This window comes from Parasteatoda tepidariorum, chromosome 2 (assembly GCF_043381705.1).
Source record: "Parasteatoda tepidariorum isolate YZ-2023 chromosome 2, CAS_Ptep_4.0, whole genome shotgun sequence".
Classification (NCBI taxonomy): Eukaryota; Metazoa; Arthropoda; class Arachnida; order Araneae; family Theridiidae; genus Parasteatoda; species Parasteatoda tepidariorum.
The window spans coordinates 104,265,083-104,282,839 of record NC_092205.1 but is presented as its reverse complement, the minus strand read 5'-3'; the positions used below and the strand labels follow the sequence as shown (position 1 = coordinate 104,282,839).

The 17,757-nt window shown below is 33.8% G+C and overlaps 1 protein-coding gene across 1 annotated transcript in view; it reads left to right on the top strand.

Annotated features, from left to right (window-relative positions):
* Window positions 1-15,305, top strand: part of LOC107438912 (mucin-3B) — a 104,768-nt gene extending 89,463 nt beyond the window's left edge. Inside the window, exons 8-17 of the mRNA XM_043052865.2 lie at window positions 116-178; window positions 1,237-4,257; window positions 5,467-5,841; window positions 6,775-6,902; window positions 8,173-8,422; window positions 9,376-9,516; window positions 11,670-11,745; window positions 11,837-11,883; window positions 12,030-12,268; window positions 13,405-15,305. Of these exons, the coding sequence (XP_042908799.2) occupies window positions 116-178; window positions 1,237-4,257; window positions 5,467-5,841; window positions 6,775-6,902; window positions 8,173-8,422; window positions 9,376-9,516; window positions 11,670-11,745; window positions 11,837-11,883; window positions 12,030-12,268; window positions 13,405-13,581 (4,517 nt within the window). The 3' untranslated portion in view covers window positions 13,582-15,305. The remainder of the gene's footprint in view (window positions 1-115; window positions 179-1,236; window positions 4,258-5,466; window positions 5,842-6,774; window positions 6,903-8,172; window positions 8,423-9,375; window positions 9,517-11,669; window positions 11,746-11,836; window positions 11,884-12,029; window positions 12,269-13,404) is intronic.
* The last annotated feature ends 2,452 nt before the right edge of the window (window positions 15,306-17,757 follow it).

The following is a 17,757-nucleotide window of genomic DNA, read 5'->3' as shown; positions in this document are numbered from 1 at the left end:
ATATATATATATATATATATATATATATATATAAACATAATGATAAGTGTGCCGGATTATTAAATTTTTGTTAGCTGATTGTGAAACCTTATGAGTCTGATCTATTCATTTTTAGAACCTGATGCAGATTTATCGTTCATCACAACTCCAACTCTGAATGAAGAAGCATTGCTTACCAGTAAGTATATTTCATTGCACTCTATCATTTTATATTCTTTTTTTCTATGTAAATTCAGCAACCATCGTATATACAATAGTACAGAACACGCGTGCAGTCCCACAATCCAACAGCAAAACTTGTCAAACTTCCAAACCAATCACAGAAGATTTATTGTTTTTCTCGTAAAAAACGTGATGAAACGAAACGGTATTGACGAATTCTGCTATGCCCGAGTTTACTCGGGATAGTAAATATTTGCAATATAAACGTACCCATGTTAACTCGGGATAATCAGGAAAGTGGTTAATATACAGCAACATCCAGTCTTTCCTGTGTTAAAACAAATGTCACCTAAAATCAAATGACTATTTAAACTGATATTTTAAGGAACTGGAATTCTACACCAACACACAATTTTTTTTAATACACCTATTGTACCGGAATTAAATGAAGCTTTATATAAGTCTATTGCCAAAAAGAGAAATCAGAAAAATAAACGTTGAAAATATTATTAGAGTGCACTAAGGTCAAAGAACTCATATTTATATAAAAAGAATAATAGGAATCTTATCTTTAAAATTCAGGGGTTTTTTCCCCCAATTTTTTGAACCTATTTTATAAACATTTTTTTCTCCCCTTTTCTTATTTCTAAATAACTAAAATAGTAATGTTTTTTTAAGCATCCTTATACAAAACACTATTTGAAAAGAAATCATCTTAAATGAAAATATACATTAAAATTTAATCAAGGAATGAAATTAATTTACAAATTCAGAAAGAAAAAAAACAAAGTAAGTAAGTAACATTTAAAACAATAAATCAAAATAGAAAAGAACTTAAAGCAGCTAAATCCAAATTTGTTTTACTTAAATTAAATTTAAAAAGTCAGAGAAATAACTCCAGCAAAAGACAAAAACCATCAAAATGTTAAATATATATGAGTTAGCGGGACAGCGCTTCATCAGGGGACACAACAGACGTGTTAGCAAGCAGTGTGCCCCCTGATGAAGTGCTGATGAATTGTAGCTAGGGAATTGTGTTCATACATATTAAAGGAATGAATCTTTTTACTTTAGGTTCCTTTTCCAATGTTAGACAACCAGCTCAAACTCTTAAACCACAGCTGGTCAACAATCAGCTCAGCATAGGACCTCGAGTGAACCTCATCACTAAAATCTCCAATGGAGTTTCTCTCATAGTGGCATCTGATGGAGACATGGCCCAGCCCACTCTGACTCTGAGCCCAACGATGGTCACAGATGCTCTTCGGATGATGGACAAGGACAAAACGACCGTTTACGAACCGAGAACTCTTTTGACGACATTCACTTTCTTCACTACATTCTTCAACGAAGGAACGCCTTCGATATCCACTTCCGAACAAGTGGTGACCAATGTTTATTCCGTTCCGGTCACGATGCCCAATGCTCTGAAGCCGGTGACAGTGACAGAAACGAGCGAGAATCTGGTGAGCACAACCTATTACTCAACTCACACATTCTACGCGACTCTCTTCAACGGCACCGAAACTGTCGTGACGCCTCTGGAGGAGCTGCAATCTTCGGTCGTCAGTTCGACAGAAACATACACCATAACCAAAACAATCATCCCAACCGAGATGAAGACCACCGAACCACCACAGCTATCGACAACTTCGCTCTACAGAACCGTCACAAACTTTGTGACGCTGTTCAGGGGTTCGGAATCTATAGTTTCGCCATTGGAAGAAATCGCCACTGACGTCATCACGCTCACATTAGATAAGAGTCCACCACCCTCAGTAGAAGCACTGTACACAACAAGAACCATCCAAGCAACGAATACTCATTACATAACCTTATTCAGTGGCGGAGAGTCTATTCTTTCGTCCATTACCGAAGTGGCTCCGAGTGTTATAACTGAACTTGTAAAACAACAACAACAGCCCGGAGTAACGATTTCAGCTAGTAGCACGATGGATGAATCAACAAAGACTGTTGAGCCTACATTCCAAGATCTAGTTCCATCCATTCGAACACAATACACCACCCTCACTTACTTCACGACACTGTTCACTGACTCGAGCACAATCCTGTCGAGCAGAGAAGAGATTGCTACATCCTACATCACTTTATTTGTACCTGCTTCTTTGACAGTTAGTGATGAATACACTAGGCAGACAAGTTCCCAAAGAGATGATATTAAATCATCATCCACTGAGGACAAAATTTCACCTTCCAGTGAAATTTTAACTTTCTACACGACCTACACTTACTACACGACACTCTTTAGAGGAACTGAGACAATCATAAGTGACAGCGAGACAGTCGTTACGCAATACGTCACCATCGAGTCGACGCCAACCGAAAGTGCTTATCGACCCAGTACGACAACGCCACCTACTTTATTACGATCATCAGATTCAGTCGAAATAAGAGTGGAGCCAACCACTACAACCACGGCATCAACGCAAAATGAGAGTACGTCATCTGCAACTAATGTTGACTTCGATGATGACATACAAATAATTGGCATTGAAACAAAAGTGCAAAGTGAATCTCCACCCTCTATCATCACGGGAATTCCTTCCACAGATTCTAATGGAGCAACGCACATTTTGTTTACTGATTTTATCGTCCCATCCGATGAAGATTCACGGCCTCCATCTTCAACTAAATCTACGCCCCATTTAGAAACATCTTTCTTTCCCAACGAATCACAGACACCTTCTTCTGCGAGAGATTCCGCATCAGATTACGCCACCACAAGACTGACCGATGTGGCCACACATCACGCTGCTGTACATCCCACAACGACTTATCAATCGGGATCATCTCAGACCCTGGGAATCAAACCTGGAGCCGTCATCGATTTATCGGACGTTCTGACCAACACTAACTTGGTTGGAAACTTGGGCGAAACTATTAAAGATATTGTTAATCTGTTTGCTGCCAATGGCAACAAACAGAGAATTAATTCTACAAAACAGATTGAAAATAACGATTCCCCGTTGGCCCCGCCAGTAGGAGGAGCCACGGTTAGCAATATCGAAGAACCCATATACATTCCGATTGGAGCCATAGGACGCAATACGAAACCATCTGTTAAGCCTTCTCTATCCTCAGCAGGAGGCATTCTCAGACCTAGCACTCTCATTACAGGCTTCACACCGATAGTGAACTATGAGGAGGCAGGTGGTGATAAGCCTGCAACAGAAATCAGGCTTTTATCAAGCGTGGTTATAGGCACGGATACCATCCTTATAAACCACACTGGAACTGCATTTCCCGAAACACTCTACATTTCTGAATCAGATGGAAGATTTGTCGGTTCTCACGACCCATCACTACAAGGCAGCGTGTCCAAGCACGAAAATGATGATCGAAACAAAATGTCTACTCCGGGAATTGAAAGCGGAGAGAGCACATCAATCATCACTGGACTTGAAACTATTTTCTTCGGTTTCCCAGATGCTCGGAAACCTCCACCGCAAACAACCACTCTTTTGCAAGGTTCCATCTCAACATCATCTGTTGTCGGAGTGGAAACTATATTCTTTGATTCTCCTGACGATCTATATGCTCGTGGGCCGAGTCGTGTCAACATATCAGGCGCAACAACGATCTTCGGGACATTCCCCCCAATTTCGGAAACGACGGAAAACAAAAATACAGAAACGCTTTCTTCAGTGGGGGAGACTACTATCTTCTTCCCAGTTCCTGGTGACAGTCCTGAGCACTCTCATCCGGGTACTAGGTACGTTACGAGTGTTGAGAGCGTCACACTCACATTGACACTAACAACGAGTAATGTGCACCAAACAGAAGGGACTTTTGTCACGGACACATCCGTTTTTACTACAACTATCCCTCCCAGAACTTATGTCTCTACCATCATTGGCTCGAGAACCATTTTGGGTACTCAACCGGAACCAACAGAAGCATTGCAAGTTATTCCGACTATGCAACCATCGGAATCCACCACGACGGTAACGACCACTACACTTATATTTAATTCTATCGCCACCACTGTTGTGAGGACATTGGTCATTCCTACTCATGGGGTTCAACCGACCAGACCCGCAACGGGAACATCTACAGATTCCCCAAGATTGGCAGGTAAAAATGTTATTCTTATCCACTTTCCTCACCAATTGTTTTATGAAAAAATTCAAAATTTGAACATATTTTTTTATTTTATTACTCATTATAAGGAACTGAAACAAAACATAATACACAAGTTTTAAGTTGAAATTTTAATTTTATTTATGTGTAAGAAACATTTAATTTAAAATCAGTTTATCATCCAAATTACCTCGGGCAAATGAAAGAAGTTAAATATGAGTCTTTGTAGTATAGTTCTTACAACACAAAGTGATATTTTTCAAACGTCAGTGAAGGAATACGCCATTTTTTTTTACTCTTATTGGTATGTAAATTCAGCAACCATCCGTATATTCAATCACCCAAAACACGTGTTGTGCAGTCCCTCAGTCCAAGAGAAAAACTCCCAAATGAAACTTGGCGAACTTCCAATTCACAGCAGATTATGTTTTTTTTTTTTTTGCTTCCGACCGAATAAAAACGTGATAAAACAAAATGTACTGACGAATTCTGCTAAGCCCGAGTTTTCTCGGGATGATACATATTTGTAATATATACGTACCCGAGTTAACTCGGGGTAATCAGGGAAGCGGTTAATGGCTATTTGGATAATCTCACAATGAGAGTCAAGTTTACTTTGAGAAATGAAAATAAAATGTTTTAAAGTTGTTCACATCTAAATGATGTTTAGTAATCATAGTAACACTTTAAGATTGTAAAATGTGTAAAAAGTTGGGGAACACAACATTCTATCCATCTTCTACGTTACAATTACAATAATAGTGAGTAAAATGTAGCAAACAAAATGTAGTAAGTAAAGCAAAACAGAAAATGAGAAACAAAATTGGAGTATCTTCAAATGAAAATAATGAAACTTTTTTTGAATAAAAATCTAGGAAACAAATATAAGAATTGAAAATCCTCTATAACTGTTTAAGTCAAAACTTTTCGGACCATTCACTTAAATTTTATGTAAAAGAAATTTTTTAACAAATAATAGGACTATTCAATAAAATGATCTAATCAAAGTTGAAATATAAAAAATGACTTACTTTTGTTATGATTAAAAATTTAAAAAAAAACAATAATTTTTTTTAAAAAAAATTACCTGGTACATTATTAAGGTACGGTAGCTTAACCCATTGGACAGAAGGAAAGGCATTACTTCTCAAACAAAATATCTCCTGCACTCTTTCTAATTTTATATTTATGTTTCCATTATAGGCATACTCACATTTAACCAAAGGCCAAAAGTGACCACAGAAAAATCAACCACAACCCGGAAGACAATACAATTATTCAAATCTGGAAATAGACCAACCGAACCTACAACATCGAAACCTGGAAGAACAGGTCCGCCGTTGAAACTATTCCCAACCAAACCTCCGACAACCACAACGCAAAAACCACCTAAAACTTCAACCAAGGAATCCACTACTTTCAGGAAACCCGGAAAGACTCTAGTACCCATAACCGATGGCTGTCCAAGAGAATGCAACCTGAAGAACAAAGAGGTTTGCAAACAAAACATTGACAAGTCCTGGTCTTGCCAATGCAGACCTGGATTTTTCAAGAAAGATGGTTCTCAAGAGTGCAGAGGTGAGAGATTTCCTTAGATATTGCACCTCACTCTAGATATTGCACCTAAAATTTCAGTCCACACTAGATATTGTATGCATGATAGCAACGTAACTTCACTTCTCATCAGATATTGTATACAAGATAGTACCTTAATTTCAGTTCACACTAGATATTGTATACATGATAGTACCTTAATTTTAGTTCACACTAAATATTGTTTGCATAATGGATCCGTAATTTTAATTTTTAATTAATATTTTTTTTAAATATAAATTAGGTTTACGTTATTATATGTCCTAAATATGCGTCAACTCTTTTTTTGAATGCAAATATCAATATTTTCCGTGTATTTTGCGATTTGAAATAAAACTTTGCTGAATGAGCTCTTGTAAATGTTCAGATAAAATTCACATTCTTGTTTCCCTACAAAAGTTTTTTTTAAATTTTTTTTTAACTTTCCATCTGAACGATTTATATATACGGAGAAAAAAATCTTTACTTACTCAAATCATTTAACAAATCATTTTTCCTTAAAAAAAATAATAATAAAACGCATAAAGTAACTGATAGTTTGTCTTCCGATTTTCCTAATCATAACAATTGTTCACAAAATGTTGTAAAAATGGCTCAGCCTGTGATATTCAATTCAATACTGTAGTGTATCTGCCACTACAAAAATATAATTCCAATTCCCTAGTATATAAAACATGTTAACTCGATTCTTTGATGTGGGGTACCTTTTCATAGATGAAGGTTGACATTGTCGTTAACTATTAGCCCCACAGATGCAATTGAGATACACACATATGAAATACAAATTGGTTACACACGTATGAAAATTAATTATTCCTTTGTCATTGCCTTTAAAAAATATGCATATTATATAAAGAGATTCTGTTAAAACGGCTGGAGGGCCGTTACATTGTAATCACTTTGAATCTTTATTTTCAGATGTTAAATCTTATGTGGTTTTAGTACGTGTTTTGAAGATGGGTGGTAATGAGGTGTCCTATTTACCGGAACTGGAAAATTCACTCTCACCTGAATACCAGAATCTGACGACAACAGCCCGAAAAGCTGTAAGAATCATCTCTTTCTTTTAATTAGTTTTTTCTTAAATACAGTGAACTCTCGCTACTACGACATCCAATGCTACAATAACTCCCTTTATTACGAGAATGCTTCGTGTCCAGACGAACTTGTATATAAATTAATGTCACGCTCCTCTCACTGTTACTTTATTCTCCGAAGCAATAAACCCCTGTAAAACGATTTTTTTTCCAAATTTCAACCTTATTTTCTCCATTTATTATTGGTTCTCAAATAATGTAAAAAAATCTTATTTTATCTGACAAGAGAAGACTCACTGCTGACCACCCCAACTGCCTCCCTAATCTCTTAAGAAGTCACAGATGTAACATTACTATCTGATTTCATTTCCGCCACGTTAAAAGCTGAGAAAATGACCACAAGCATCACATTAAGACCTGAAAGAGAATTTTTTCTGCAGAGGGTGGGTGGAGCACCATTCACAAACGAAAATCATTTTCGTCTTTTTGGATTCAATGCATACTTTGGGGGTTGGCTTGACAAAAAAATTGAATAAACAAACAAAAATATCAGATTATTTTTCATAAAAACGGTTTTCAGGTATGTTTACGACCTTATTTTCTGAATTTATTTCGATTGTTTTTAATAGTTAACCATAAATAATACTCTGCGAATTATTTTTTTGCGTTTTATGTAAATACATTAGTAGTTAATAAATATATAACATTAAAACTTAAAAAGAAATCTTCTTGTGTCCTCAAAGTAAGTAGGTTGTCGATATAACACTATATCCTACAACACTATATTTATTTTTTGGGTCAATGGAGGGCACTTGGATCTATTTCCCATTGTCCCCTGAAATGCCAAAATTGCTACTCTCTTATCGTTACCCAGTAGACACCTATGGCTAAGCCACGGCAGTGGAGTAGCGTCTCCCACGTCATCCCGTTTATACGGTGGGTTACATTCACACAATCACACAGAAGAAAGGACATAGAACACTGAGAGGGAGAGAAAGAAACATCCATGCCCTGAGCGGGATTCGAACCCGCAACCATCGAGTCCGCAGTCAGGCACGCTAACCACTCGGCCAACTCGTCGGCACACTCTATTTATTGGGTCCCCAAAATAGCGAACATTGTAGCGAGGTTTTACTGTATAACAATAGTATTTCTTAACAAAGATATCAGCTTTCTTTAAAAAGCACCCTATTAAATTTTTAATATAGGTTTTCTGTGTCAATTGTATTTGTTAACTTTTAGAGCTTTTAAAAAGGAACATTTATGTTGTTGTTTGCAGGTGGATGATGCTTACAAGACGTCTAACGTGCGTGATCATTACGTGAGCACAAATGTTATAGGTGTTGGTAGGAAGGAGGGTGGTGTGTTCGTGAACCTCACTGTGCAGCTGAGTGGCGAGAAGCCAACCAATGAAGAATTCTTGAAAGAAGAATTGGCCCAATCGTTAGAATTCGCTGCATCAGAAATAGAATTAGTCAACGCGACAACACTCGTCAGTCCCATCATTCAAAGAGTTGAAGACGTACAAGGTATGTAAACAGATACCCAATTCTGGATGGTTCCATCATAACATTTTGATGGTTTGCAGTCATGAGGATCCAGCATCATAGGATGGTCACCCTCATCCAACATTTTCCATGGTTTCTGGTATGCCCCCAAACTTCCATCATTCCATGATGGAAAGTGCCATTTTAATGTGATGAGGGTTAACCATCAAGAGAAGCTGGATTTTCATAGACCCACAAACCTTGAGGGTCCATGATGGATCCAACTATACATTTTCACGATGGTTTAATCGAGATTCTTGTTGGTTCTTAGGAATATACCAACAAAACAACTTGCTTATGTTGGACCATCATCAATCATTCGTTCATCGTAATAACGATTGTTCATCATCGTTCCAACATTTGATTTCTAAGACACTGTGGTGGAAATTCATGATGTTGCAACGATGCATTTCCATGATGGTTTAATAATAATTGTTGGATCAGCAGGAATATACTATCAAAGCAATTTTTTTTAATCAAAAATCAGTCCGAGTCCTTACATTGGGGCGACGGTATTTCAGGACCGTTCCAACATTTGATTTCTGTCATAGAAATTTCTGATGACTCAACTGGAACAAACCATCAAAACAAGTTCTCATGTTGGACCATCCTAAACCCGTCCGAATTCCTACTTTGGGGTGATGGTTACTTATGTTGGATACCATCAAAAATGTAATGGTTTATGGTGGAATTCTGGATGGTTTCCATCAAAATTATGTTGATCCATCAATGGAAAACCATCAAAAATTTGGACTTGGGTATGATACTCTATCCACTCAACGACTCGGTGCAGCTTGTTTATTTAATGGCTTATTGATTTAATGCTTTGCAAATTTCGTTAAATTTCGATGATTGTAAAGATACAGCGAACTTTCTCGTAGTGCAGTTTGTGTCAACTTCTAATTGATCTTACAGTGTACTAATTTTCTTGTTAGATTTCGACGAATGCAGTGATGATATATACAACGACTGTTCTCGTAGTTCAGTTTGTGTCAACTTACCTGGATCCTACAGCTGTGAATGTAAAGAAGGATATCAAGATCTGGAACCTCTCTTACCTGGAAGGATTTGCTCAGGTATACTGTAACTAAAATCGCGATAATAAAAATATTTTAGTACATACATATGTACACGGTAACCTACAGGTTCACATAGTGTACCCCCTAATAAGTCTATAATTATTTCCTCTGGTAGGGTACCCGGTAATACAATACGTGGTCCAATTGGAATATAATGGGTCAATATTAAGGGGAAATATAGGGCCATGTTGTAATATAGAATATTGACTGCGAATTTCCTCATTTTACCGCTATTGCATATATACATACGTAGTAACCTATAGGGCGACATTGTGGGCCCCTATTTCCTTTGATAGGGTACACTAGTACCCGGCAATATAATAAATGGTCCAATATTAAGGGGAGATAGAGGGCAATGTTGTAAAAAACATAATATTGACTGTGAATTTTCTTATTTCAACGCTATTGTATATGTACATATATAGTAACGTATAGGGCCACAATGTGGGCCCTATTTACTCTGGTTGGATACATTAGTTCCCGGGAAAAAAAAATGGTTGAATTATATGTTAAAATATTTTTTTTCTCATTTATATTGGAATTTATCACAATAAATGGTTGTGTTGAACTGACTTAAACTTGACTAAATATTGAAAGAATAATTTTTATTGTTTCTAACACACGTTTTCTTATGTGTTTTTATCAGTTCGTTCGAAAAGTTTTTTCCAGACTGAATAACATTAAAGCCTTTTTTATTTTTGTTAAATAACTATAATAATTCATTAAATTTTTTTAAAAAAACAAATCATGAAAAGAGAAAAAAAGACTGCTTCAAAAATGATTTTTCTGAAAAATTATTTAAGATTCAGTTAATAATCAGGCAAAATGGTATTTTTCTTTCAATCTATATCTATCTATAATTTTCTATATTTCTATAATCTATCCATAATTTTTTTAAATTCATTTAGTAACTCATTTAGAATTACTAAATGAATCTTTCGATCGAGCGGTCTTTGTATTTGCATAAAATGTATTTTGGTCATTTTTAGCTCTATAAATCCCTACTCGATTAAACCTTAGTTTGAAATTATTTAAATAAAATCAAAATACTGCGGAAAAAAGTGCCTTATTTACATTATAAGATGAGATGTTATGTTCATAATTCATATTAATTTACATTCTGTAGTTTGCAGCCTTCATTTCTCAATAAAACTCTTGTTTGAAACAGTTTTGTTGAAATCAAATATAATTTGCTGAGAGATATAAATTATGCTGATTTAACTTAGCTTACTCATTCAACTTACGTGATGCATTATTTATTTATTTAGCTACGTAAAAAACATTATCGAAAGATTATTAAACATTCAATTAATAAGCAAATAGAATAATTTTTACTAAAATTAATCTTTCGGTTGATTTTGTAAATTCTTGTTCCGCAAACTTTTTCTTTACGGTTTACAAATCCAAAGCTGTTTTATTGTTTGTTTGTTTTTGAACTAGGATAGAAAAAGTAGAGATGTTTATTACTATGTTCTAGAATTTTTTTGCTAAATTTAGAATTGTGTCAAGTTATCTCCTCTATTTTATGACACTATCGTCTGCACGTAGTTGCTAAAGAGAACTACATTGATTACACTTTGTGGTATAATCTTTAAGGGTTGCCGTAAGGAGAACTATCATTTGAAACCTCTTTCATTCGTCAAATGTTTGGCGATGAAGATTAATTAAAATTCAGGAGTCTGCACTTCGAAACTTTATTCATAATAATACATTCCCCACCCCCTTTGATACATTGATGGATCATATCTATTGTCACAGTACTTGGCCATATTATTAGACGGTTTCTAAGATTCTATGTAAAGTCTTGATTATATCAGGTGATACTCTGTACAGCTTTACTGTTTTTATGCGAGTGTTTTGCACTTGTTTACGAGAGGGTAGCCATTGGTTAAATTAGACGATATGATATACAATATGAACTCGTCGATTGGATACATTGGAAGATCTATTATATATGAATATAGAATATTTATTACATCAGTCATTATATTAGTATATTATAATAATTGGATTAAATTATGCAACGCACTGTAGTCCTTTAAGAATATCGTGTTTTGCGCGAGTTTATATACAGTACTTTTACATTTGAACATACATGTAATTTTCTATTTCTAATTAAATAAATAAAAAATGCAATTTTTCTTTTGCAGGTGAAATTAAAGATTGTGATTATTGCAATAATCGTGGCATTTGCATCATGACGGAGGACGACAACAAATTCTGCCGGTAACAACTCATAGGATTGCCTGTTTTTGCAATGTTTAAAAAACTAACTCATTCATAGAGAAATATAATAATTTCATTCATTTTTTTTCAGGTGTTACCGTATGTACCTTGGTAAACAATGTGAAATAAATGGATTGGGTAAGAAATCTATGAACGTTAAAATACTTTGACCTATTTTTAATATATTTACGCGTAAATCTATTGAGAACACTATTTTATTATATTAAATGTGTTGCTTTGATTTAAGAAGAAAAACAAACAAGGATTCAATCTTATTTTTTCAGTGTTGGCAATTGCACTCCCCATCGCTCTAGCTCTCCTCATCTTGATGATGTTCTGTCTTTTGTGTGGGTGTCGTAAATTAAGAGAGAAGCGATCTCAAAAACCGAAGCCAAACAATGTTTTCAAAGGAATGGTACCCCCCACTGCGGGTACTCTAGATCGAAAGGCCATGATTATGGACTCAAGCAGCGAAAGTAGCGGAGAACACAGACCTCATCACGCCTATAATGCTGGTTTTGAAGTAAGTACTATTTTCTTCCCCTTTCATTTCACACAATGTTTACTTTTTTATCTCTAAGCATTGAAATTAGCTAGTTTTATGCATTTTCTTTTTCTTAAGAATGGATGATGGATACATTGAATCGATCCCTATAAGATCGGTCACGCCATTTTAAGGATGAAATCATACGTCATATCACCATCAAAATATGGAAACAAAGCATTTTATAGGAATTTTATAAAATGGCAAATTTTAAGTAATAGCTTGGAATTTTATAGGACGCTATACTATGGAAGAAACCTTTCTTTTCCACATAAATAAGCATTTGAATGTATGGAATTCGGGTAAACCTGGAAACGCTGAAAAGAAATTTCAAATGATCAAATTTATGATTGTAAGTGGAAATATTATCTTGCAATAACGTGTCAGCATTTGTATAGTTTGGATGCAATTTTTCAGCATTTGAAATTTCATGGTTTACTCTAGGCACACATTAACCGCTTCCTTTATCCAATTTTTTCGGGGAAAAAATGCAAAAGACCAGCATTTTTCATTTTATTTGATTGATAAATACAAGGAACTAAAGCAAAACATAATACGCAAGTTCTAAGTGGAAATTTTAATTGTTTTATGCGTCAAGAATTTTTACTTAACCATTCGTTTACTATCCCAAATAATCTCGGGCCAATGAAATAAAGTTAAATATTTATCTTTGTGTATGTTCACAGCTTCATTATCTAAAAAATCATCCGCATTACTTTCACTCTCGAACGCCACTTTTTTACTCTTTTTTTTTAAATGTAAATTCAGCAATCATCATGTATATACAATTGTACAAAACGCGTCTGCAGTCTCACAAAACTCCCAAACAAAAATGGGCAAACTTCCGATCACAGCAGATTATTCTCTTGTTTTGCTTCCGGCCGAGTAAAAACGTGATAAAACAGAACGTATTGATGAATTCTGCTATTCCCGAGTTTACTCGGGATCATAAGTATTTGCAATATATACATACCCGAGTTAACTCGAGATCATCGAGGAAGCGGTTAAATTACCAAAACAGTAGAATTAGCAATAAAAAGTTTCAAGCAGCAATATAGAGTTTTCTTATGGCCAAATAAAAATTCATCAAGTCTCTCTTTATATTTTGCACACAGGAGGATCTGACCAATTCGACGATGAAACGAAGTCGAAGAAGTGAGATGATGGAAGATCGAATGTCGGAGTTCCAAGTACCAACTGTTCTCATTCCAAGAGCGAAACACAGTCACCCAAAACAGGTAACCCAACCCTACCCAAACTACAGGATGCCCCCCGAAATGGACAGGTGGTGATTGGACTGACTTAGAACATTTATTGAAATTCATTTTTTAAAACAAAAAAACATTTCGCCATTTTCGGCAAAAATGTTTCATGTAAAGAACTCTCATTCGTATTACACTGTATCAGTGGTGCTTGTGTTGTTTGGAACATTTAATTTGATTTCTTACCGAGGATTTCTATATTTACAAAAAACTTTTATTGGCGGACTTCCTTGTTCTGGAACTTTGGTGTTTTGATACTAATACATCTTTAGAATTGAACATACAAGTAAAAATGTGAAGGAACTCTGGGGTTATTGGAGTACACATATAGGATTTTAAGTGAATGTTTAATTTAGAATGGTCAAAATTAATTTTTGTTGCTAAATAGTAATGGTGGTCTGCAATCACCTCTCTTAAGACTTAAATTTTAGAATCGTCTAAAAAAATGAAATGATCGGGATCTATAATCTAAAGGCACTGAAATAGTTCTTGAGAGAAACAAAAAACATTCTCAATATGCAGAAAAAAAAATTGTTTGGACTGATAATTGTTGTAAAAATCGAATTAAATTCATCATAAGCAGCTAATCTGTCAGGCATAAGCAAAATACATTACTAATAATAATTCGTCCTAGTCAAAACATCGAAGAAAATGGGAGTTAAAAGCAATCGAGGTTGTGTTTAAATATTCTAAATTTAATTAGCTTCAGCTTACGATTTAATAGTTTTTAAATTTTATATATATTTTAGGAAAAGAGGTGATTTATTTTTGACAAGGATTTTAAATACAGAAGTCTGTAAGAACAAAATGCTTCTCGAAACGGACACATACAGAGAAAAAACTGAAAGTGTTTTTTTAAAAACAGAAGAGAAACAAATTTAAGCGAGATAACGGATAGGGTCATTCGGTACAGTTGTTATAAAACCGGTAGAGCACATCATAAGGGTGAAACAATTCATTTTCGGTTATGGCATTCCTCATTATGAACTGGCTGTTCATGCGCATTTGAAACGTACCTTTATGCTACAAAATTATTTAATATTTACGTTAATTTTGCATTTTCTAGTAATTATTTAAAAAAAAATGACATTCAAATTATCCCAGAAATAACTATTTATCGCCATTTGGCGATCGAATGGGTGATCTCCGCATGTTAGTCGCAAAATCAATGAATTACGATTAAACTCTGAATTTCTTTGAATTCGTGTTTATTTCATTTATTATTGAAAGACTAAAATGAACATTTAAGTAAGATAGGTTCGATAGATAAAAGGGCCGTTTCGTACGGGCATGAACAGCACGATGACGTGGATTGCCGTATAATGTGCCGTACAAACTCTCCAAATTTTGTAACTTCTCTTCTGAATCATTCTGTAGATATTCATAGTCTCGAGTTATTCCGATCCTATGTATCTCGAGATATTTAGATCGTGTGCATCTAGAGATATCTCGAAATATTTCGATCGAATGTATATTTCGATCTATTTCTATGATTTAGTCTGTCTTCTAATTCCAATATCTACGATTATAATGTTTGTATATTTAACTTTTGTAAAGTATTTGTTATGTTTTTTGTTAAGAAAATACTGTAAAGAGAGTTTGTTGAATCGTTATGTTATTATACAAATGCCATTAGAAATATATTAATGGTTTTTTTTTTAACATTCTTTATTGCACTGAATGTTCATTCATAAGACATAGTGCACAAAGATGTAATAAGCCAAGAGAATAAAAACTGTTATCATTTGTCTAAATTTTGTAAGTTTTATATTCATTCATATTTTTTCTTACTTTTCATTATTATTTTTATCGTAGTATTTTCATATAAAAATTAATAAAACAAAGTCATAACTATACAAATTACTATTTAACAAACCGAAAACGTCAAAAATAGCAAAAAATTTAGTTTAAGTTTAATAGAACACACAACCGAATAAAGCAAGGAGTGTAGGATTAATTTCTTTTTTTTTAAAGTATTGCAATCAATTTCAGTTTTTTTTAAAGTTATTAAATACAGATTTTTCATTACTTTTTTCTATTTGTTTAGCGTAAAAAATAAAAGCGAGAAAATCACATCAGTTATACGTGTACTTTATTAACCGATGCGGTTTAAAGTAAATAAGATTGCATACATATATTTAACCTTTTAGCGGAAATAGTCGAATAGCATCATTAAATTTTAAAAAAAGAACTTAAAATAATTTATTAGATATCATGCAATAAATTTGTTCTAATAATAATGCTAAAGTCATCACTTCTAAATTGACAATCGATGATGATGTATTTATGACCATGTCTATGCTTCTGATATTTCGAAATATTTAATAAATCAATCTGGATAACCAAACATAAAGAATTCTAGTAAATTTTAGAAACAAAAAAATTTTCGAATTTGTTAAATTGATTTTTTTGACTCATTCAAATGTGAGAAATACTGGCAACTCATGAATATATTTGTTTTGTATTCAACAGTTTCATAAAAACCTATTATGGCTTTTGAATAATTTAATCAAATAGAAATTTCTTTTGGCTACGCAATAGGTGTTCTTTAAGTACAAATAATGTATTGTACGTATGACATAACTAATGCACGAAAGTACCAAACGAGTATTACAAAGTAAAATGAGTGACAAAGTGAGAATTCCCAAGAATATAGAATAGAAAGCGCGGTGTGGTTACGCAAAAAAAGTTTTCATTGAAACAATTTTAATTGAGTACCTTAGTTCTATGAAACTGCGCCTAAAAACTTTCAGCTTTACATTTTGTTGGATGTTAAGAAATCTGTAAATAGGTAATATTTCACGTTTTTCATTATAGTATTTCTCCGTATCTAAACCTGTTGTATGTAACCTCTGTAAATATTCCGAACAGTTTTTATAAATTGTTGGACTTAAAATAGGAGAGTTCAGGAAATGTAATTTTTTACATCGTTTTAAAAAAGGTAATTTTACACGGTAAAATACAATATTCTAAAAGTTTTTTTTTCATGGAGATTTCTTTAAATAAACGAATTTTATAATTGTGCGCAAAAATTGTGTTTTCAATTCCCTTAAAATGTTCTCGAGATATGATACCTTTCGATGTCTTTCTAAACTTTGCACCGCCCTCCTGACCAAACTATTGAGTCCATATATACTATTGGGTCCCGCTATAATTTTTGAGTCACAAATCCGAATCCATCGGAAAAAAAGTACTTTATATTAGAGAAAATACGTTTTCGTGTCTGATTTCGTTACTTAAAATGTAGTATTAACAAATTTGAGGTCAACCCTTCAAAATTGAGTCTTGGAACGAGAAGATCCGATTGTTAGATCAAAAGTTATTTAAGATGATCAGTTTTTTGCTTTGTTTTTTCACATTTCCCATTTATAATGTTTTCCCATTTTCATTAGGATATTTCTTCTTATTTTCATAGCATAAATGACTTAGTTATAAACGTAAGTCGAGTCTTTACCCATAAACAAAACACAAATGAGTCACATTCACAAACATATTAGTCGAAATTTATAGTATGTTTTAAGAAATAGAAATTATTTTCAAAAAAAAATTTTGTTTATATTTTTTTATGATGAATGCAATGGTTAATATGTCACATGATGTAAACATTTATGCAATTACCCAAGATATTGAATATACAGTCGAACCTCTATTTAACGAAGTTACTCAATCCCGATCAGTTCGCTATATGGAAAATTTGTTAAATAAAAAAATCATCAATTGAAATACTTAGACAACACAAAACAGGTTTTAAATTCATAAACACTAGATATAGTTAAAATAGAAATGGATACACCTTTATCTTGTAAATTAGTATCTACTATTTCATAAATCTTAACCCTAAAATAAATCTGCATGGAAAGTAAGAATAGAACAAAACATTATCCAGTGTTAATCTATCATAATACATACATTTTCAACTAATAAAAGCTAAGTTTATGTATACAATTATAACTGCATTTATTATAAAAGTGATTTTAAACATACATCACGTTCTTAAGTTTAATTGCTGCCGATAAAATCCGTTCATTTTGTCTGAGTTTTTTGCTTGAAATGCAAACAAAAAGGGATTTGACCCCTCTCTCTCTCTAAAAGTGAAGCGGCTCCGAAAATCAATTCGAAGTCATTCCCCCCATAAAAACAAGAGTTAACAAGTTTGAAATGTTCTGAAATATTTTGGGAAATAGGGAAAGTGGATCTCAAAAAAAT